This window comes from Lactuca sativa, chromosome 8 (assembly GCF_002870075.4).
Source record: "Lactuca sativa cultivar Salinas chromosome 8, Lsat_Salinas_v11, whole genome shotgun sequence".
Taxonomy (NCBI): Eukaryota; Viridiplantae; Streptophyta; class Magnoliopsida; order Asterales; family Asteraceae; genus Lactuca; species Lactuca sativa.
This window is the reverse complement of record NC_056630.2, coordinates 262,527,710-262,552,034: the sequence shown is the minus strand read 5'-3', so window position 1 is coordinate 262,552,034 and position 24,325 is coordinate 262,527,710. Positions and strand designations below refer to the sequence as shown.

Sequence of the window (24,325 nt, the reverse complement as noted above, 5' to 3'; positions counted from 1 at the left end):
AAGCCTTGTACTTAGCAACATGGCACGACATTGAGTAAGACTCAAAGTCCCGGTACTAGTGAAGAATTGGAAAGGGTGAGTTGAGTCCCATATGCTTCAGTTATAGGATTCAAAATTATGTCGGGATATGTGTTAGACCTTATATCTCGTGTGCTTTGAGCTTGACAGGTCGTTATCAGGCCAATCCGAGAGAAAATCATTCAATCGTAGTGAAGAACATTCTCAAGTATCTTAAGAGGAAGAAACATATGGATAGAAAATTGGTTTATAATGATAAAGAATAGGTAAGTGTAAATGGTTACAAAAATGCAAGTTTCCAAACTGATAGAGACGATTTTCGTTTACAGTCGGGATTCATGTTCTTGATGAATGGAGGAGCAATCAGTTTGAGGAGTTCCAAGAAAGAGAAAGTAGCGGATTCAGAGATAGAGTTAGAGTATATAACAACTAATGAAGTTGTGAAAGAGGGTATATGGTTGAAGAAGTTCATTAGAGATCTAGGTGTTGTTCCTAGCATATGTGATCATGTTGAGATCTTCTACGACAACGAGGGTGGAGTTTCTTTGAATAAAGAGCCCATATCACACAAGAACTCAAGACATATACTCAGAAAGTCCCACTACATCATAAAGCTTGTGGAAGATGCATACATCATAGAGAGTCGAGTATCATCAAAACAAAATCTTGTTGATTCGTTCACAAAACCACTATCATCGAGCAAGTGTGATTGATACTAGATGAAAACACATTAAATTTGTTATTGACCTAGTTTGAATGTTTCTTTGCTAAAATCTTATTTTTGAAACTAATTTTTGAATAAAAACCCAACAATTAGTATCAAAGCCATCATTGGAAGTTTGATTAGATTTTATGATTTTTGGAAATCTTAATTTTTGGAAAATATAGATAACTTGTTTTTGTATGAAAATGAATTCATACATATTTTCTATGACAACTCTTTAATTGTTATTTTAGTGAAAAAAGTTTTCATGCATATTTTGTCATTTAAAGTTGTCTTAGAAAAACAAAGGTTGCACTATGTGTATGTTGATATGTTTGATGCGCATAAACTAGCCAATGACTTTTATGTTGTTGCGTTTGTTGTTTTTTTATTATTAAAAATGGTTGTAATATTTATTTATTCATATGATATGTAATAAATTAAATAGATTAGTTTTCTTGGTTTATTTTTGTAAATAATATATTAGTTTTGAGAAATAATTTATTTGTACAAAAATGTACCAATAAATGAAGATGAAGCCATTTTTTTGAAGACAAAAGGGTAATTTTCACAAGTTATATGTGTGTTGGGAAATTTGTGATGCTTATTGGAAACTGTCACTAAAGCTTTCACTGTTAGTTGTCTGCTTAAGGGCATTGGACCTTTTGCGACAGTTTCTGCAACATCTTCTAAAAGTGTTGCATTTTGTTAAAATATTACTTTCAAGAAGCTTTTTAACCTTTTTGCAAGCAATGATTGTTTTCTTAAGTGGAAGCTTCTACAAAAGCATTATTCGAAGATTTTAGGTCTTTTTAAATGTTCCTTTAGGAATGGACTTGACATCTTTTGTGTTGGCTCACAAAAATTAAATCTTTTAGTTTAAGATGTTTTTAGTCATAAGTATAAAGATAGAATTCTAGTGCTCGTTGATACCTTTATGTGGATATAGATCATCGAAAACGGAGTTGGAACGAAGAAGTTATGACTGTTTGAAGTTAAGTTAGAAGAAGAGAGTTTGGCTGTACGTTAGGCGTACACTAGGAGTACGTTGGGTATATTGGCTCAGGAAGTTGAGTTTTTAGGGTGTTACGTTGGGTGTAGCGCTGTAGAGTAAAAACCATATTTTTGTGGTTTTGATCCCTATTTAAGGACTCTAACCCCTTGGGGTCCTTCCTAACATCAGCCTCCATCCTCTTGAGCCTCTAACTCGAAACCATAGCCCGTAAAGCAAATATTGAGCCATTTTTATGTGTTTTGGGTGCATTTTGGATGAATGAGAAGTTCATGCTTGTTGATTGTTGAAGCTCAAGCTTATGGATCCAGAGCCTACATTGCTTTTCTGAACTCTAGAAGGTATAAAGCTTCAATCTTGATGATGCATTCGTTAGATCTATCTAGTTTTGGTTTTTTTTGAGCTTTTTGGTCCCATAATCTTGGTATCCAAGAGTATGGCTCATTCTAATCCAAATGGGTTGTCCTTTCAGACATTTTGGGTGTTTTTAGTTATGAAAATATGATCTTGGTCCCTTTCTTCCCTCCATGCAACAATTATGATGTTTTAGTGGAATATAAAAGTTAGGGTTTTATCTTTTGGACGACTTTTATCCATGGAAAGTCATAAAGGTGGAAACTTTATGACTTCGAATGATGTTTTGGATCTAGATTTGAGTTTGGATGTAAGATGCTTATGGAATAAGAACTTTTTGAAGAGAAAAGGATCCAGATGGTGTGATGCACATATTGGGCTGAGACCATATGGATTGGAAGTATCGCGACTACGCCCAACGTAGTGACTGAGTACATGGAGTGTACTCAGTCTGCTTTGAACTTTGACTTTTTGACTTTGACCTTTGACCAGGGGTTTGACAAAGTTTGACAGGGCATTTTGGATATTTTGAGTGGTAGATTGAGTTTAGGTCATTGTTTATTGTTTAGGTGACCGGGTGTATATACAACAGTTGGAGCAATGACTTGTTCAACTATATTTTCAGTCTGTGAGGTGAGTTTTCCTCACTATACTTGTGGGTCGAGGGTACCAATGCCGGCCCACTGGATTATGCATCTTGGTATATAGGATTGATGTTATGCTGGTTATGTGTTAGACTAGTAGATCTGTGTGATTACATGTGTTCACTGAGTATATATGTTAGACTGGTAGATCTGTATGATTACCTGTATTTGTTGGAATTTTATTGTTTTTGTATATGTAGACATGTTATTGTTGGTTGGGTTGAGGTGGTCCTGCTTTATGCTGAAGGCCAAGATACTCGAGGCGGTCCAGATAGGATAAAGGCCTGATAGGTGGTCTAGTCAGGCCGAAGGTCTGGAGAGCGGTCCAGATAGGCTGTAGACTTTGTGAGGCTGTCCAGTCAGGCTGAAGGCTCATATATCCATGCTATTATCTATATGGATGTGTGTGGTACCTTGGGGGAGCACACTAAGCTTTGGCTTACAGTTTGATTGTTATGGTTTCAAGTACTTCAGAGGATATGGACAAGGCTAAGGCTTGATCGTGCACATCCTTCAGATTTTAAGAGAATGGATTTTGGGAAACTCTTATTTATGATTTTGACATTTAGGGAAACTATGTTTTGTAAGCACTTATGGTTTTGAATTGGTTTTGAAATTGAAAATTTTATCTTGATTTTTGGGATGTTACAACAACAATATAGGTATTTATATTATATGAGTTTGACTGTAATTACAAGTTACAATTATTAGGGTTGATCTTGATCACCACATACAGAGAAGAGAAGAAAAAAAGATGACTGGGACTAGATTAGAAAAAAGAGAGTGATATGTCGAGAATGTTAATGTTCACATAGTTTTTTTGAATTAAAAGGACGAAAATAACGTTAGTACAAGTACCAGGTATATGTGGACCCTTAACGTTTTGGGTTGATGGCTAACAAACACACATACCAAGTGTCTAATAAAAACAAAATGTGAGGATGGTCTGAGTGTAAAAAAAACTAGGACCAAAGGCGTAAGTTTACCCAAACCACATATATTTGTTCAATTTATTTTGTTATTTGCTAATTGTTATTATTTTTGTTAGGAGTGTATATTGACATAAAAACAATTCAATATTGACGAGTTTTATAGAAATAATACATACAATTTAGTCTTCTTGTTTTGATGTTTTGGTTTCGACCCCTCTCTAGTTCTAGTGTTTATGTATGAGTAAATAAAGTAGAAGTTTGTTATTAAAGAAACAATAGTATCGTTCTTATTTTCTTGATATTCTTTTGGTTAATGTTATATAAGACCTTATATTTTATATGTTTTCTACTCAACTTTATTTTTTCCTTGGAAAAGACCTCATATAGGTATTTATATTATATGAGTTTGACTGTAATTACAAGTTACAATTATTAGGGTTGATCTTGATCACCACATACAGAGAAGAGAAGAAAAAAAGATGACTGGGACTAGATTAGAAAAAAGAGAGTGATATGTCGAGAATGTTAATGTTCACATAGTTTTTTTGAATTAAAAGGACGAAAATAACGTTAGTACAAGTACCAGGTATATGTGGACCCTTAACGTTTTGGGTTGATGGCTAACAAACACACATACCAAGTGTCTAATAAAAACAAAATGTGAGGATGGTCTGAGTGTAAAAAAAACTAGGACCAAAGGCGTAAGTTTACCCAAACCACATATATTTGTTCAATTTATTTTGTTATTTGCTAATTGTTATTATTTTTGTTAGGAGTGTATATTGACATAAAAACAATTCAATATTGACGAGTTTTATAGAAATAATACATACAATTTAGTCTTCTTGTTTTGATGTTTTGGTTTCGACCCCTCTCTAGTTCTAGTGTTTATGTATGAGTAAATAAAGTAGAAGTTTGTTATTAAAGAAACAATAGTATCGTTCTTATTTTCTTGATATTCTTTTGGTTAATGTTATATAAGACCTTATATTTTATATGTTTTCTACTCAACTTTATTTTTTCCTTGGAAAAGACCTCATATTTTTTCATTTTTTCAACCCAACCCTTTTAGTCATTTGTTTCCTATAAAAACTTTGATTAAATTGCACGAATCGTCCCTTGTACAGTGCCAAAATGCACGTTCAGTCCTTATTTTCAAAAGTTAACTCGGACTGTCCCTCGTTTGGTTAAAATGTACAGGTTTCATCCATCGTTAGTTTAAATTTACACGCTTAATCACTTGCCAGACATGAGATGACTATAATGCCCTTTTCAATTTTATTTTTAATTTATTTTTAACATTTTTGATTATTTGTAATTACTAAAAAATATTTTAACTAAAAAAGTAGGCCAAATTTCCCTCCCAATGTCTCTATCTCTCCGTCTCTTTTGTTTCTTTCTCCTTCACAAACAAGAACAAAACTCAAGACTTGATGATATTATTTTTCCTCTTTTATCATTCCTTTACTCTTTTCATGACCAAGAACATATGAAATCAAATACTTAAAACTCAAGACATCGATATGTATTTAACCCTACAATTTGGGATCTGAAAATCAATTCCCATAAAAGGCTTTGTTCTTTCTCTCTGAATGAAGAATAAAAAAATGAGAGGTTTTTTCTTGAGCCTAGAAACAAACAAACACACACACACACATTTGTGGGAATCATTTTTTCTTTCCTTCTTAGATGGAATCCATTTCCAGTGACGTCTAAAGTTATCGCCTCACCGGAGAAGGTGCACTCCACCGCCTCTTCTTCTTAGTGTTCGTGGGTAAATTACATGAATCATCCCCTCTATACGACCACAACTGATTTGTTCTGAAACAGAACTGGAGATGTAGGTGAAGCAGATGGCCGGAATCTGACGTCGATTCCGCTTCTTCTCCCATATGTATCTTATTCTTCTCTGATCTCCTTCTCTTTAATAATCCTTACTCTGAAGACTTATGGGTTTGAGTTTCATTTCTAAATGCAGATTTGATATGATGGTGGTGGTGTTGGAGATCAGGTGTAGTCTTCCTTTCAAGTTGCCGAAAATCACCATGCTACATGATGTGTGTATAGGCTATTTTGTATTGAGATTGAATAGTATTTGAGACAAAAATAATAACATGATAGATTTGATAAACAAACTAGACCTATAACTTGTAAATCTAATGCGTGTATGGGGACTCTTTTCGGATGGAAAGGAGAAAGAGGGGTAGAACACGAGATTGTGAGGGTAGAGAAGGGCATAGGGTTAGTTCTTACCTCAAGACCTATTGAAGCAAGAACTAGGTTGAATTCCAAGACCTATTGACACACCACCAAAATCACATCAAGAACAAAAGCACAATAAGAGACCTATCTTATGTGAATAAGAGAGCAAAGTGCAACAAGCTTCAAAGTCATGTTTTATGTTGGGTTTTGAGCACTCTAACACTCCTATTGTGTACATGAAACCCTAAATGCTTTGGATCTATGTTTTCTCTAATTATACATGCATATATATTCAATTTTCCAAAGCATACATCATAACTAGCATACAAATTGTCAAATGAACAATACAACTAGTTAGATGACTTACCTATTAGAAGGACTTGTAGTTCTTGACCTTTGAAAGCTTGAGTACCCCAAGTGTGATGCCTCTAATGGTTCACAAACACCAATATGCAAGAGGAGGCTTGAGAGAATAGGTTACTTAGCACAAAATCAACTTCACTCCCTTAGAATGAAATGGGGTAATGATTTTGGCACTAGGGGGTTTATTTATAGTGTAGCAAATGCTAGGGTTACACTTTGTAAATCCTAATGCTCCATGACCTTCCACATTCTTATGCTCCATGGGTTTAACCTGCATGGACTATCCATGGATTATCTCATTGGTTTAGCCCATCTAAATAATCATGGATCATTGGCCCACACTATAAGAATCATTGATTTACACAATCAATCCTCATATATTTAATTTGTCTCTTTTGACCACAAAATTAATTCTAATTTAATTCTTGATCAATACTAATTAAAGAATATGATTTCATATTAATATATTATACTTTTAATATATTAATAAATCATAAATAACCTTATTCTCAAAAGTCCATCCTATCAAATTGCACTGGAGAAGGCAACCCAAAAGGACCATGTTACAATCAGGTCATGTAACATCCCGAAATATCAAGAGTAGAGTTGAAGGACTAAAAGAGTAAGTTGTGAAAGAGTGACTCGGCGAGTCCATGGATGGACTCGGCGAGTAGAGTCGCGACTGGGTCGCGTACTAAGTAGCCGACTCGGCGAGTCGGTGAGGAGGACTCGGCGAGTAGGCGCTGATTGGAGAAAACCCTAATTCTCGGGGTTGAGCCCTATATAAAGAACATTATGTTTTCCTCCCAGCCTCTTTATCACCCCTTGAGCCCCAGAAAACCCTAAATCGCGGAGAGGCACCATTGTTGAGTGGATTGGAGCTTAGAGAAGTAATTATTGGAGGAATTTGGGAAATTGAAGGCTTGGAGCAAGGGGATTTGCTTGGATTCGAATTTCATTGCAGTTGAGGCGTCCATTGAAGGTAATATCTCGTTCTTGGACTGATTGTATGTTGTTTCTTCATTTTGGGGTTTGTGGGATCTTGCCTATGGATGCAATTGGAAGTCTAGAGGTTAGATCTGAGGTTGCTACCTCAGATTTGGAGTAGAGAAGAATCAGAGAGCATGAAAGTCCCTGTGTTGGAGTGTTTAGTGAAGCTTTTATGTCCCAAACCCTAAACCATAGTGCAAAAAGCCTAGATCTAGTTGGATTCACGTAAAGTTTGCCACTTTACGTGATGAAGGGGTTGTAGGAAGCTAGATCTATGTTTTGGATCAATTGCATGGCTTGGAGTGCTTCTGTATAGATTCAGACCGGTAGTACTCGGCGAGTCACATGGGTGTACTCGGCGAGTTGCTTGAAGGCGAGCTGGGACTCGGCGAGTTGGAAGAACAACTCGGCGAGTAGGTTGAAGATAGCCATAGACTCGACGAGTCTGTTCTTGGACTCGGCGAGTCTTGTCGAAGAGTTCCGATATTCTCTGGTTGAGTCGAGAATCGGTGAGTCAAGGGATGACTCGGTGAGTTGTGTGCGAGAGGACCCAGAAGTTGTGGGAACTCGGCGAGTCTCGGGGTGACTCGGCGAGTTAGGTCGCGGATTGAGTGGAGTTCTGAGTATGGGAACTCGGTGAGTCATCGGGTTGACTCGGCGAGTAGGGTCAGTCAGGGGTTGACTTTGACCTTGTCTTTGACCAAGGGTTGACCAGTGGTTTCCAGGGGTATTTTGGTAATTGTTGTTTATTGTTTGAGTTCAGTGCATTGGTGGCTGTCCAGAGGTGGAGATCGTATCAGTGATCGGAGCAGCTTGGGTTGTCCGTTCAGTCGGCAGATTCGAGGTGAGTTATCCTCACTATATCAATAGGGTTTAAGGCACCAAGGCCGACCCTTTATTGGATGGAAATCCGGGTAGTGTCTGTTGTTATGATATTGCGGAATATGGGCCGGAAGGCATTACGTTATGGGCCGGAAGGCATTATATGTTGTGGGCCGGAAGGCATTGCGATGTGGACCGGAAGGTCATGGCCTGGAAAGGCGTATGTGTGTAAATAGTATGTTGACTGATTCGTAGGGTGATGTTATGCTAGTGACCGGTTAGGCCGGTATCTTGGTTAGAGTAATGTTATGTTATGTGATCTGTTGATCGATTTGCTGACTGTGATCTGTTATATGGTTATGTGTTATGTGCAAGTTTGCTTGGTCTGGGGTTTGACCCGATATGTATGGCTGTTCTATGATCTGTTATGTTATGTATGCATTTTATGCTATGGGCCGGAAGGCAATATGTTATGGGCCGGAAGGCAATATGTTATGGGCCGGAAGGCGATGTGTTATGGGCCGGAAGGCAATATGAATTGGACCGAAAGATCGTGGCCTGGAGGGGCGTATATGTGGTTGGTATTTTGGGGGTATCTCACTAAGCTTTCGGGCTTACAGTTGTGGTTTTATGTTTTCAGGTTCTCAGGAGTCTGTGGCAAGGCAAAGGCGTGATCGTACTGTTCCTCGCGTTGGCGTTTTATGATATGAACCTGGGAAAATACGCTGTTAAATAATGTATTGAAAACCTTTTTGTAACAACGTTGTTAAAATGGGTGGTTTTTGAAAAGTTTTAATTGTTTTGAAATTTTGGTCGTTACAGTCAAGTACATCCCAGTTATAGTTATGGGCTTAGACACCAAATCCAACATTTTATTCATGGAAAATCTTCGCTATATATAGTTGATAGGAACCATGAGTTACAAAAGTGAAAAGGCTCATCATTAAGAGCCTTTATTTAACTAGTTCATTAACTACAAGAAACTCCCGAAAACTCTTCAATTTTCGTCCATGCTACACCCAAGACTAGAAAATGGTTCAAATTTATTCCATGATCACAAACAAGTCCAAAGAAAACGTGGTCACAACTTCCATGTAGACAAAGCAAATTAGCTCACCCCATTTCAAGCCCAAATGCATGAAATCAAGCACACTCCAAAGCCCAAATTAGTAAAGCCCACAACATTGGGAAATAATCCATTTTTAATTGGGCTATCTAGGTCCAAACATATATCATCTCCTCCCCCTTTGAAAGGAATTGACCTCACTTCCGTAAGGCTATCATCATCAAGATAAGGGGAGAGATCTCCGACGTTGAAAGTTGCATGTACTCCGTATTCTCCCGGGAGTTCCACCTTGTAGGCATTGTCATTTGTAAAATTTGTCACTTCCACACATGTATCATTATGATGCATGCATGGGTTGTTTTGTATTGAGATTGAATGGTATTTGAGACAAAAATAATAAAAGGATAGATTTGATAAACAAACTAGACATATAGTTTGTAAATCTGATGCGTGTATGGGGACTCTTTTCGGATGGAAAGGAGAGAGAGGGGTAGAACACGAGATTGTGATGGTAGAGAAGAGGATAGGGTTAGTTCTTACCTCAATACCTATTAAAGCAAGAGCTAGGTTGAATGCCAAGACCTATTGACACATAACCAAAAGCACAATAAGAGACCTATCTTATGTGAATAAGAGAGCAAAGTGCAACAAGCTTCAAAGTCATGTTTTATTCATGGAAAATCGTCCATATATATATATATATATATATATATATATATATATATATATATATATATATATATATATATATATGATAGGGACCATGAGTTACAAATGTGAAAAGGCTCACCATTAAGAGGTTTTATTTAACTAGTTCATTAACTACTAGCCAATAATTACTAGAAACTCCCAAAAACTCTTCAATTTTCGTCCATGATACACCCAAGACTAGGAAATGGTTCAAATTTCTTCCATGACCACCAACAAGTCCAAAAAACGTGGTCACAACTTCCATGTAGCCAAAACAAATCGGCCCACCCCATTTTAAGCCGAAATCCATGAAATCAAGCACACTCCAAAGCCCAAATTAGTAAAGCCCACCTCCTTGGCAGATAATCCATTTTTAATTAAGCTATCTAGGTCCAAACTATCACACCCCCAAACCAAAGATGGTGGAAACGTCCGGGGGTGGAGGACTTCATGTATAGCATCATAACAACAATTACAATAGTGATCAAAGTAAACACAACCAACATAAATATAATTGAAAAAGTTACACCATAGCATGAGTTTACATGTTTCCAAATCAATTACATTATGTTGACAAAAATGAAATGTTTGACGCCTTACGTCCCATCCTCAAAAGCACTTGGTTACCTGTTTATGGATTTCCTGAGAATACAAGTAGTTTTGAAAGAGTGTCAACAATTAAGTTGGTGAGCTCATAAGTTTTAGAAGGTGATTCTAAAATCCTTTTATTATAAAAGTGATGTTTGTTTAAGAAAAAATACCATACTTTCTTATGTAATGCGTTGTAATCTTAAAAGTCAAGACCGAAGTGCACAAGTATTTTACCATACTTAAAGAAATTTATGCAAGTTTAAATCGACATAAACTCATTAAATTTAGAAGTAAAACCCGTAAATATTATGTTATGTTAATACCACATGTGAGTTATTATAACCATACTATGACTCAGACGGCCTCATAATACGACGTTCTTAAGGCGTTGCAAGTTAAATGACACTTGTCACCTCAAACCTGCCGGTCTAGCTGTTGCATGTAGCTCAGGTGTGGGTTTGTCAGTCCCAATATAGATCTATACATAACTATCATGTTCTCCCTACAAGAGACTCTGGTTACAATTTACAGGACTTTTGATTTCGTTACTAGGATGTAACGCAAAGCGAATGTCTCACAAATTTATTCATTAACAGATTTACGTGAACTGAAAACCTTAGGTAAAGAGTTTGAAATTTAATGAAACATAAACTATACCTATTATAGTTTATTATAATCGTTTATAATTTAAAAGCAACATAAACTATACTTCCATAGTTTATCAAAGGTTTGTATACGATGGATGTAAACTTTGTTTATAACAACTAATTAATTACCATACTTATGAAGGTAAAAATCCATTTGTTTTCTGATGTATGTCAATACATCAAGACGAAATGACATGTAATGTAAAAACATATATTCACATAATGATACACACCTTGCTCAACAAGTTACAAGGTGCAAATGTAATTGATAGTATTTTTCTAGTGTTAACATTTCTATTAATGCTCTTAGAAAATTTATAAAAAATCATCAAAGCTCCAAATCAGAATCCGTAAATTCTGAGAGTTTGGAAAATGAGTCTAGTTTGTTCATAAATTTTATTATGTTTTTTAGTGGCCTCCAACTTGTGTGAAAAAGTCCATAATCACAGACTGGTCCAGATTTGTCCTTGAAGTGATAGGAAGTTTTGTAAAAATCACCATAAATTGTAGAAAAATCGTATGGAGATGTGTAAGTAGTCATTTTAAAGGTATAAACCTGAAATATTTGCACCTAATACAGTTTTGAAAACTAAAATGTTTAAGTTGACCAAAACAGTCCGTGAATGGAGTTAAACTTTTCTGATGAAAGCTGTTGGATGAGTTTAGTTGTGTTCTTGGTGTTTTAACTTGTATTCCCCCCTTAAAACTTAAGAAAATCATGAAAAGATAGGGGTATGAACTCACCTTGAGTGGTTTCAGTAGATGGATGATGGAGAAAAGAAGTGTTCAACTCAAGAACACTTGGGAGATGCTTGAAGCTTTGAAGATCTAACACAAATATGACGATATTTTTGTAAGCAATCTATCACTTCAGTAGAAATGAGTGAAATAATCATATGGAGGATGATAATACTTACCAAAAGTAGAAGAAAAGATTGGAGAGTAGCCTTGAATCTCGAAATTTAGAGAAAGAATGAAGTTTGTTCTTTGGTGGAGAATGAGAGAAGAGTGAGGAGAGATAAGAATTTTCTAGACTTTGACCAAGAGTATGGCTGGAGAAATAGGGGGAAAAGGACGATGGAATGACCAAGTATGGAGGAATAGTGACTGGGGATGGTCATGGGGTGGGTATGGGAGGTTGCTTGTGTTACACACTAGGGTAAAGTCAACACTCCACTCCTATATCTTACCAACTAGATTTTATTCCTAGACTAGAATTTCACTCAAAATTGATTAAAATATGAGTTTAGGGAGTTTAAAATGATAAAAATATGAATTTGGTGGAAAATCCTCGTCAAAAACGTCAAAAATAGGCTTAACAGGCGAAAGTAGTAAAAAACCGGACATTATGGACCGAACCTGCGAGGTTCGGCTCTTAGGAGGTGAGAACCGAGAGAAAAAGAGAAGGAACCGAAAGAAGAGAGAAGGGACTGAAGGTGCGAAGCGGGGGAACCAAAGGTGCGAGGCTTGACTTCTGTTGTCTGCGAGGCTCGGTCCGAAATGGCTATGGAAGTGAAATAGACCGAGGGCTCAGTCTATTTCGGCTGTAGGAGGCTCGGTTCGACTGCAGACTTCGGTTCGAAGTTCGGTTCTGACAGACTCGCTTTTGATAAGCTCGGTTTTGAGAGGGTTCGGCTCAAAGAGGTTCGGCTCCTAAGAGGAGTTTTGGCCTTATTTAGCTGTTTTTCGATATAACTCCCCGTTTCAAGCGGTTTTTGGCCAATTTAAGGGTCGGGATGCTCCAAGTGATTATAAAAGTTGAGAGAGATTTGGGAGAGATTGGGAGAGATTTGAGAGAGATTCACTTTTAGCCATTTTCATCGAATAATCTTGCAATGCAAGGTCCGTGGACCCCATTATACTTCGTTTATGATTATTTTAAGTTCCTAAAAGGTTCCGTAGTCGGGTTTTGATGCGTTTAACTCCCTTCTTAGGGTTTCAGATTGATAAACACATAGATTTATTGAGACACTTGAATTCTTGACATACAAATGTACGTTTTCATAGAAAAACTTTTAATCATACAAGTATTATACAAGATTGACTGGTTTGACTTTGACTTGACTTGAATTTGACGGTTGTCACACAAACATATATCATCTACTCCCCCTTTGAAAGGAATTGACCTCAATTCTATAAGGCCATCATCATCAAGATAAGGGGAGAGATCTCCGGCGTTGAAAGTTGCATGTACTCCGTATTCTCCCGGGAGTTCCACCTTGTAGGCATTGTCATTTGTAGAATTTTTCACCTCCATACATATATCATTATGATACGTGTATGGGCTGTTTTGGATTGAGATTGAATAGTATTTGAGACAAAAATAATAAAAGGACAAATTTGATAAACAAACTAGACCAATAGCTTGTAAATCTGATGCATGTATAGGGATTCTTTTCGGATGGGAAGGAGAGAGAGGGGCAGAACACGAGATTGTGATGGTAGAGAAGAGGATAGGGTTAGTTCTTACCTCAAGACCTATTGAAGCAAGAACTAGGTTGAATGCCAAGACCTATTGACACACAACCAAAATCACATTGAGAACAAAAGCACAATAAGAGACCTATCTTATGTGAATAAGAGAGCAAAGTGCAACAAGCTTCAAAGTCATGTTTTATTCATGGAAAATCGTCCCTATATATAGTTGATAGGAACCATGAGTTACAAAAGTGAAAAGGATCATCATTAAGAGGTTTTATTTAACTAGTTCATTAACGACTAGCCAGTAACTACTAGAAACTCCCAAAAACACTTCAATTTTCGTCCATGCTACACGCAAGACTAGGAAATGGTTCAAATTTCTTCCATGATCACTAACAAGTCCAAAAAAACGTGGTCACAACTTCCATGTAGCCAAAACAAATTGGCCCACCCCATTTCAAGCCCAAATCCACGAAATCAAGCACACTCCAAAGCCCAAATCACTAAAGCCCACCTCCTTGGCAAATAATCCAATTTTAATTGGGCTATCTAGGTCCAAACATATATCATCTCCTCCCCCTTTGAAAGGAATTGTCCTCAATTCCGTAAGGCCCTCATCATCAAGATAAGGGGAGAGATTTCTGACGTTGAAAGTTGTGTGTACTCCGTATTCTCCCGGGAGTTCCACCTTGTAGGCATTGTTATTTGTAGAATTTGTCACTTCCACACATGTATCACTACAACTACTATTGCTACTTCATTTTTTTTTGTTACCTAAACTACCATAACTCTTGTCACACCCCCGAACCAGACGGCGGAAACGTCCGAGGGCTATTGTGACTCAATTGAATACCATCACAATGAATATACATGAAACATAACATTATATATCACCAAGAATTGAAATGTTACAACTGGTAGCGTTTACATTCAGTACATTGATCCATAATATTACATGCCCAAAAGTAAATTGTTCGATACTAATTAAACAAAAAGCAAGACGTTACCGAGTACATTTTTCCTTTTCGATTTACCTGTTACCTGAGAATACAAGTATTTTGAAAAACGTCAACATATGAAATGTTGGTGAGTTCATAAGTAATGTTTGAAATATAATGTTTTGTATTGTTTTGAAAACCACCAGAAAATCCGATATTTTCTGAAAAGAGCATAGTATAAAAAGTGTGAAGATCCGTAAGTATGCTTGTTTGTTTCTATAAACGTAAAAATACAATTTGTTAAACTTGGTATGCATCTCATAGGTGTATGAATTGGAAACCCTAGGAAAACCCGATGTTTTCCTAATACTTTGAATCAAGCGTTTTATATTTTGTTATTTCGTTGCGACGTGTGTATTCGTTGAGTCCTGATGACATTGGATTAATTATGGATTGTGAATTGTTATAAACACACATTAATGAAAATGACTAGTTTACAACTATACAAACGATCCCTTAGGCGTCGTTCGCACTATTCACTTAATCCAATCACCCCGACTTCTCATAGCCCCACAACCGAGGAGGAAAAGAGGGTGCGACGCCCCCGATATTTCCATAAGTCGTTCAATGCTATCGTGAATGCGAAGGGCCCTTAGCCCGACTCGCATTGGTGAATTCTCGACTTCGCTAGCAGTACCAAAGGACCCTTGGGGCCCAATAGCACAAAAGCCATTGAAAGTCCTTTTACACAGAATTAGGTCATATAAGACCCAACTACATGTAAGCGAGTTTCCTTCGGGCCTAAAGATCATGTCATTGGGCTAGCTAGGCCCAACAAGCACGATTTGAAACTTTCGGGCCCAAAGATGGTGTATCGACGTTTGGTGTATTTCCCACGTGTGTATTGACTTCCCAAAATTTCTGCGTGTGTATTGAAATAGCGTCGTGTTATTAAGTTCGGATTCGTTATTGATTCGAGACCGAATTAGTTCGTTTGATAACGATTATTTCGTCGATAGTCGTGGTACTAGTACTCCATCCTAACAGACTTATTGTTTAAAATCACTAGAATTTTTCTTTTGCAGCCCCTCTCTTTTGGATAAATTTACAATTTTGGCCCTTTGCATAAAAGAATTTCCGTTTTAGTCCTTAAACCATTTTTCTTGACACTTTAGTATCAAAAATTATTGAAAGGGTATTAATATTTCAGCTCAAGTTTATTTAAAAAACAGTTTTAGTCCCTCAAGATGAAGTTTTCTCGGCTGAAACCTCATTTTTCGCAATTTTTACATTTTTGGCCCAAAATAGAATTTTTTTGCATCTTTAGTCCCTTTTGAATATGAAAAGCATTTTTGACCCTGGAAATGGACTTGGAGCACTAGTAGTCCTCTGTTTTACAGAAAATACAGATTCAGCCCCTCTAGTTTGAAAATCTCGCAATTTGGGCCTTATTGGGCCGAAAAGTGCATTTTTGGCGCATTAGGTTTAAAAATTTCCATTTTAGCCCATCAAAAGAGTAATTTTCAAGAAAATACATTTTTGAAACTGTTTTAACTCATCTCAACCATCAGAATTTGTATTTTGTCATTTTGGGCCCTTTAACTTTATATTTTTAACATTTAAAGTCCAAAAATGGGATTTTAGCCCAAAGGAGTTCATATTACCCAACTTGGTTATTTTTCTAGAGTTGATTTGTAGGAAATAATATGATTTATACTTATTTCATTCAACATAATGTAGATCTCGGTTTTGAGTTCCCTTTTTTTTTACTAGATTCAACACCTTAATCACATAAGAACATGTAAATAAACATAGAAATCACACAAAGCATACATATACTCATAGATCTACACATTTGCTTGTATCCCCCCCCCCCCACAAAACTTATAAAAACCAAAAAATAGGGGGTATGAAGCTCACCTTTGCTTGTTGTTTTCGGTTTAGAAGGAAGAAATGAAGAAAACTTGATCCTAGCAAGCCTCCTTGGAAGATCTCGAACTTAAGGAGTTTTCTAGGAGTATGATCACCAAAACTTGTTTAGAATAAGTGATCTTACATGAGAGAGGAGTTTTGTAACTTAGACATGTGAAAACTTACCAAAGGATGATGATTATCTTGTGAAATCCTCTTGAAACACAAGCAAAATTCCGAGATTTTTGGATGAAGAAGAAGGGATGAGTCTTGAGTGATTTAGAGAGAGTTTTGTGGTGAAGTGTGTGTGTTTGGGAGACTCTCGGCCAAAGGAAAAAGAGGGAGGGGGAAGAGAAGTGAGTGAAGTGATGTGTGCATGGAAACATGAGTTAGTGCATGGAGATCCAAGAGGTAATAAAGAGATGGCAAATGAAAGTCAACCCTCTTCCATGTTTGGTTGTTGGGCCGAGAAGAGGAGGAAAGAAAGGAAGAATATCAGGCTTCTTATGTTTAAGCCCATATTATGACTTAATTATGTAATTTTTCGGCCCAAATAAATCAAGGAATGATTTTTATGATCCATTAGGGCTATATAAATTTGTTGTGACCCAATAAGGTCCATTAGGGTATTTTATTTCATTCTAGGTCCAATATGGCCTGAAATATTGAATTAAATGGAAATGGGTCCAATTAGAGTTCATTTAAGAGTTCTAAACCCAAGATGGTCAAATTGGAAGCTTATTGGTCAATTGGGCCCAATAAGGAAGTCCTAGTCCAAAATTGACCTAAGCAAGAACTTTTAGGGTTTCCAATTGCTTATTGACCATTTGTAATACTTGTATGGTGTATTGGATTGAAATTTTGTTGTCATAGAGTAAGCATCATACATGCTCTTAAGTTTTTGATTCAACATTTTACTTGAGTGTTGTGATTACAAGACACAAAATTTCTAGTTGTGACAACTCTCTTCTTTGATCAATCCCTAAAGCGTATTTTGTGGCAAAGTGAGTTTGAAAGATACCCTCTACTGTTTTGGTTTACCAATTTGGGGTGAGGATAGGGGTGATGGGACTTCGCCGGCGTCAAGAGTGGCAGAGAATGAAGGAGACAAAGGAGGAAGCTTGGGAAAGGGAAATGGGAGGGTGGGTTAGGGGTATGAATATTTATTGTTTTTTTCTTTTCTTTTTAATCTTAAAATAATAGACACATAAAATAAAATTAGAAAAGAAATAAATGAGGGCAATATGGTCTTTTTATCTCCGGATGAATGAACGGTGTATGTCTTAAATTAATGAGAGACTATCCAAGTTAACTTTTGAAAATAGAGACTGAACGTGAATTTTGACACCTAGACGAGGGACAATTCGTGTAATTTACTCAAAAATTATTAAAATGTGGTTTATTTTTGTCGAAATGAGGTTTATTTTTTTCGAAAAAAAGACAAAGTTGAGGGTTTTTTCAAAAAAAAAAAACATAAGGTTTTTTTAGGAAGAATATAAAATTGAGGTTTAATATAGAAAAAATAAAAAATATAAGGTATTTTATGAGATTATTCCTATTCTTTTTTCGGTATTTAATCCTTTTAATTCCAGTGTTATTAGACGATAATATACAACAAGAAATTGCCCCAAATCTCTTCTATATTCGTCCCCTGTTTCAACTATGTTTTGATTCATCATCATATGCGTTGATACGATATGGAAGCAATAACCACTTTTCTCACTGAAAATATGATATATTTATATAATTGAGCTTCGTTCAGCTAAATAACTATAATACATTGTAGACAGCATATGGAAATTATACAACATCTGTTTAATACTTTGCTATTAACAGAATTCCAGAACTTACTCTGCTATTGACCTGAAAAGGTTCAGAAAGCTAAAAACCTATTGTTGTAGATAGAAACTAGCAAGTATGCAAGTCAACATGCTGGAAGATCATCGGGTGGAGGAAGCAATTTTTGATATGGCTTTGCACCATTTTTCACAATGAAACCTGCAGCAAGACCCCATGATGTATGCTCTTCAAGATGACAATGCATAAACCATACCCCTGGATTGTCGGCATTAATTCTAACAGCTGCCCATCCCCCCATTGGTACAGCAACAGTGTTCCTCTCAGGGGGGTCCACAAGGTTATAACTGCCCGTATCCTTCTCAACATCATAATTCCCAAACCCTGTACCCACGATGAAAAAGTTATGACCATGGATATGAATTGGATGATTTTCCAAGTTAAGGAAACTCGTGTCTTGAAGCACAATTTCTAATTTAGTCCCGTATTCCACTGCAAACAACTTTGTACCAAAATTTGGATTTAGGTTATGTGTCATTGGATCCACTCCTGTATAGTCGAAAACATGTGGTGGCTTCTGTGGGAAGTCGTAAGAGTAATGCGTAGAAGAATATTTACGGTAATGCCAGTCGAGTATGGAGGTTAAGGGACGGATAAAAGACTGGTTGTTCATAGAAGCTGCAAATCTCTTCCCGTTATACCCTTTGCATGTCTGGTTAACAGGACAATCTTGAAGATTAAGACTTATGGTGATGACAACTCTTTTATCTATTCTTTTTGGTACACTACAAGGGTACTTAGGGGTTCCAAGACTCCGAAGCTGATTTGAAAAACTTATTGCAAATGCATGATCTTCCATTTGAGGAAGATGGTAAGGCAAACGAACTTTATATGGTTCAGGGAGAGCCATATTTTCAGCAAGGGTTCCTTTGTATTTCAAGAAACCAATTGTGGTAGTGTTGTCAAAAGGGAATACAGTGGTGAGGTAAGGCCTAGCTGCCATGACGAACAATCCGGTTGAGTCATGTTTGTCTTGATTTGCAGTGAAGAGCACAGTGGAAGTTTGACCGGGAGTGATCATGATGGCTTCAGTGTCAAAGGGTTTGGTGTAAGAGGCATCGATTTCAACGACTGTAAGTGTATGGTTGGCTATAGTGAAGAAGAGCTCATCGTTAAGGGCTGCGTTAATGATTCTAAGCATGTACGTCTTCCCGTGTTCCACAGTCTGGATAAAAGTATCTGCATGTAAAGTAACACAAATTCTTAAAATAACAATTCCTCCTCATCTTAAAGATACTGATTTATAACAAAAAGTAAACCTTTAAAACCATACTTGTACTAAGTTTTTTGTTATTGTTCTATAAGTTGTTTTATTATTATTATTATTATTATTATTATTATTATTATTATTATTATTATTAAATAGAAAACACACTTAAAATGGTATTGAAGAGGTTCTATACTGTTTTTCAAAATGTAGAATTAGGGAATTATCTTATTATATATAAATTTGACAGATTGAGAGATAATTTTTTTTCAAATTAATATAGGTAAATGTATGATGTGCAATCACTTGTAAAAAATGATGTAAAAATTCATTGATTAGTAAGTGAATGAAAAAAATGATGTAAAAATTCAAATAAGTACATATAATTTTTAAGCGAAAACTACAATAAAATCCCTATATATTGGTCTCATAATCGATTTAGTCTTTATATCTTTTTATTTTAATTCAATTAAGTCTAAAAAACTAGTAATCGTCAAAATCATGAACCATAACTTGATGAAATATAAGTTATGAAAATATTCTTTGTCTACAGGTCATCCAACTTTAAAAAATTATATTTTTTACCAAGATTTTAAAATTTATTACAAATTTGGTCCAAAATTTACACTATCGGCGTAGATTTTAAATTTTATTATAAATTTGGTCCAAAATTTACCATTTTTGCTAAGTTCTAGAATTCTGTTATGAATTCATTCTAACTTTAGTTTTTCTACAACTTTGTTTTTCAAACTTTTGTTTCGAATATGTTTTTTCTTTATAAAATCATATTTATACAAAAAATCACATATTTTCTATATAAAAACTTAAAAAAAAACTTTTTTGTATACGAAATACCTATTTATAAAAATAGGTATTTATTAAGTACATAAATATATATAAATTCATTTTTTAAAAACAATACATACAAACATTTACTTTACAAAAAAAATATATACAAACACCTATTTCATACTAAACGTATATATTTCTTTTGTAAAAACATATTTATATGCATCCAAATAAGTGTTTGTATACATTACTTTTGTTAAAACATATATATATATATATATATATATATATATATATATATATATATATATATATATATATATATATATATATATATATATATATATATATATACACACACACACACTCACACGTTTACTATAGGTGTTTGTTTATATTTTTTTTTATAAATATGTGTTTGTATATAAATGTAATTATAATAAAATAGGTGTTTGTATATATTTTTTTTATAAAAACGGATTTATATATATTTTATACATATAATAGAATCATGATTTATACATATAATAGAATCCTGATTTATACATTTTTTATAAATACGTTAGCAAAATATAGATTCATCGCATATAATTTATACATATAATAAAATGCTGATTATGATTTTCTATTAATTGTAGCGATTTTGTAGCTTGTAAAACCGGTAATGAGTTGGAATTTGATTTCTTTTAACATTTTGTTGCGCAAAAAGTACCTCGAGAGATGAGGAAAGAGTTTACTTTACTTTATATATCATAATAACTTGAAAAAACAGCATACATCAATTTATCAAGTGGCATGTGAAAAGATTTTAATGATACAAAATCGGGTCCTAGTTTTAGTTTTATCGCCTAAATTAACGTACTGAAATATATATATATATATATATATATATATATATATATATATATATATATATATATATATATATATATATATATATATATATATATATATATATATATATATATATATATATATATAGGGTTAGGTTCATTTGAGACCACTTATATTTTGTGAGACCGTGAGACGCATTTGTTTATTTGTTTTTTATTTATTTTTATTTTTTTTAGTTAATTCATGTTCCGAAAATAATATTTAAAAAAAGAATTTTTTGATTTTTCCATTTACTTTGCATTTTAAAATTATTTTTAGAATATGTACAGTGTAATATTATATTTAGAATATTTCATGTATTTTTCAAAAAAAATAGAATTTTTTTTTTATTTTTTTTAATTTGTTTTTATTTTTTTTAGTTAATTCAAGTTCCGAAAATAATATTTAAAAAAAGAATTTTTAGATTTTTCCATTTATTTTGCATTTTAAAATTATTTTTTAGAATATGTCAGTGAAATATTCTATTTAGAATATTTCACGTATTTTTCAAAAAAAAAAACGGATTTTTTTTTATTTTTTTTATATTTTTTTTATATTTTTTTTAGTTAATTAAAGTTCCGAAAATAACATTTAAAAAAAGAATTTTTGGATTTTTCCATTTATTTTGCATTTTAAAATTATTTTTAGATTTGGTCTCACGGTCTCACAAAATTAGAATGGTCTCAAATGAACCTGAACCTATATATATATATATATATATATATATATATATATATATATATATATATATATATATATATATATATATATATATATATATATATATATATATATATATATATGATAGTTTTTGTTTTTGGACCGGGACTGTAACCCACGCTAGTAAGAGCATCGTTGATCTATTAACTCAAAAATGTTTTATGAATAAAAATAAAAGTATAAATATATCATAGTAAATATTTTGAGAATTATTATTTCAACGCTATTGAAGGTTTGCGTAATATATTTTGAGAACTATTGTTAAATATATCATAGAAAAAAATAAAATAAAAAGTAGGCTGCTAACTTTCACAATAGACGACATAAATTTAACCAAATGATCGGTATTATTTGAAACCAGAATACAACCAGCTACGTTATTATTGTAAAATCATGTCAAGAGTTTGGTTTCATTTAGTCTATATAACTTTAATTACAGGATGGTACAGGCTGGCTAACATCTTCAAATCATTTGCAACGTGGAATACATGTCAAACGGATGTTTTAAAAAATATTACTTTTTATTAATTAGGAGTTTTGTTATGTCATTTTCAACAAGTAATATTATGAATAATTTATTTGCTTAACAGTACAATGACCTTTTGTTTGTATGCTTAATCAATGTGAGTTAAGAATAATATGGGATGCTTCCAAAATTTCACGTAAAAGGATTTCATGTATGTGCTAACTTTAGATGCTGTGTTATGATTTTAATTTACCTCTAATGGAGCATGGGTAGAGTGGTCCAGGCAAACCGTTAATTGTATAAGCATCTGATGAGTTCGGACCATTACCATACTTGTTCATTTCAGTTTCTATTCCTTCAACAGGTAAATTCCACCATTCTCCTGGCAAATATAAACAAGGATCAATCAATAGACTGTTATATATATAAATAGTGAAAGAAAGATCAAAATACGACAAAGAATAAGTATTACCGAATATTATAGGGATTTCTGCTTGGATTGGAGTTGAGAATGGGTAAGGCATACGAGGGTATATGATAATTGCACCATAGATGGTTGCTCGCTGCCAAGCAATGTGAGCATGCCACCAAAGGGTTCCTCTTTGGCCACTAACTGTGAACTTGTATGTATAAGATTGACCAGGTCTTATGGGACACTGGGTGACATATGCTGGCCCATCTGCCCATCCAGTTCTTAGTTGCTTGATTCCATGCCTGCTCACATCAGCAAATATGTTTATATCTAGAGCAGGGATCCAAAATAATAAATAAATACATTTGAATTCAATGAAATAATGAAAAGGGCGCAACTTACCAGTGAATGGTGGTGTTTATAGAAACTCCATTGGTAACTCTAATCTCCACATTCTCTCCTTCATTTACAGCAATTGTTGGTCCTGGATACTCCCCATTCACTGTCAGTATTTCTTTTCTACTGCATAAACGACTTATGTTCTTCCACTGGACCTGCGCAAAAGTTTAAAACCAAATAAGCAAATTCAGTCATAGCTTTAATCTGATTTTCCACTATAATTGTTTAAGTTGTTGTAAGTTCCAACTAAAGCTTCTAAGTTCGAATTTCATAGTTATCAACTCTGTAATAGAAACTTATAAGTTTCAAATTACTGTGGCACAATGCCACTACAACATTAAACTCCATCATCACCCCCGATGAGAGAGAGAGAGAGAGAGAGAGAGAGAGAGAGAGAGAGAGAGAGAGAGAGAGAGAGAGAGAGAGAGAGAGAGAGAGTACATTGAAATCAAAGTGTCTAGAGCCGGTTGAAGAAGAACAAGCTGTCGCAAGCAGTAATATAACTAAAACTGCTGGTGACACACAATACTGCTTCTCCATAATATAAATGGCGAACTCAGAAGCGAAGTCCCTACATAGCACTGCTTCCCAAGCATATGTATATATACACACAACAAAATTAAACGTTAGCGATGGCTTCTTTTCCTTGTTTTTTAATTATTTACTAGATATATTAGGGAGTCTCGGGGAATTATATATGATTAAATAAACAAAAAAAAAAAATGCTAACAAACAAATTTAAAGTATAAAGACATTTAATTTGGTTGTTCACCGAGATTACACATGTTAAATTACTATTTAAATGCATTGTTATGCAAGAAAGCAAAATAAAGTGATAAAACGATATAAAGATTTAAAAAATTTAACATAATTTGATCGATGTGACCTACATCCACGGACAGAACCAGATAAATCTTGTTATTGCTCGACCGTTAAAGTGATTACGATGAAATCCAAACTACAAGTATTTATAACCAAATACCCTAGCAAATATAGGGTCAAACACTTAGCCATTCGAATTCGCCATTTAGGTTTTCTTCACTCCATTGCGGGTCGGGATATTCATTAGGATAACCAAATTCCAAGTCATACATTAACAATCTTCACCTTGACTTGAATTGATGGATTGTATTCAACCATCAGGTAGTCCTAACAGTCATCTTCTTCCTACCAGTTTGCCCTGAACATTTCAAAATATGTCTTAAAATAAACATTCATTTTGTCCTTGACATTAGGATCGGAATTGTATATACCAATTATAATCGCCTTTACACACAACTGACTTTCTGCTTCTTGAC

At 34.5% G+C, this 24,325-nt stretch overlaps 1 protein-coding gene across 1 annotated transcript; it reads right to left on the bottom strand.

The window, feature by feature from the left end:
* Nucleotides 1-18,018: 18,018 nt before the first annotated feature.
* LOC111899146 (laccase-1) lies at nucleotides 18,019-23,688 on the bottom strand. Its single transcript, XM_023895028.3, has 5 exons — nucleotides 23,469-23,688; nucleotides 23,031-23,182; nucleotides 22,689-22,930; nucleotides 22,470-22,598; nucleotides 18,019-19,340 (listed from the first exon to the last, which is right to left on the bottom strand). The coding sequence occupies exons 1-5, from the start codon at nucleotides 23,565-23,567 to the stop codon at nucleotides 18,229-18,231; spliced, it is 1,734 nt and encodes a 577-aa protein (XP_023750796.1). The 5' UTR covers nucleotides 23,568-23,688; the 3' UTR covers nucleotides 18,019-18,228.
* Between the last annotated feature and the right edge of the window lie 637 nt (nucleotides 23,689-24,325).

Excerpts from the sequence above, each read along its gene's own strand:
- LOC111899146 (XM_023895028.3), bottom strand. The coding sequence starts at position 23,567 with ATGGAGAAGCAGTATTGTGTGTCACCAGCAGTTTTAGTTATATTACTG. Across the intron at positions 22,931-23,030 it reads ATAAACACCACCATTCACTG|GCATGGAATCAAGCAACTAA; the intron begins GTAAGTTGCGCC and ends TGATGTGAGCAG. Across the intron at positions 22,599-22,688 it reads AGAAATCCCTATAATATTCG|GAGAATGGTGGAATTTACCT; the intron begins GTAATACTTATT and ends TATATTTGCCAG.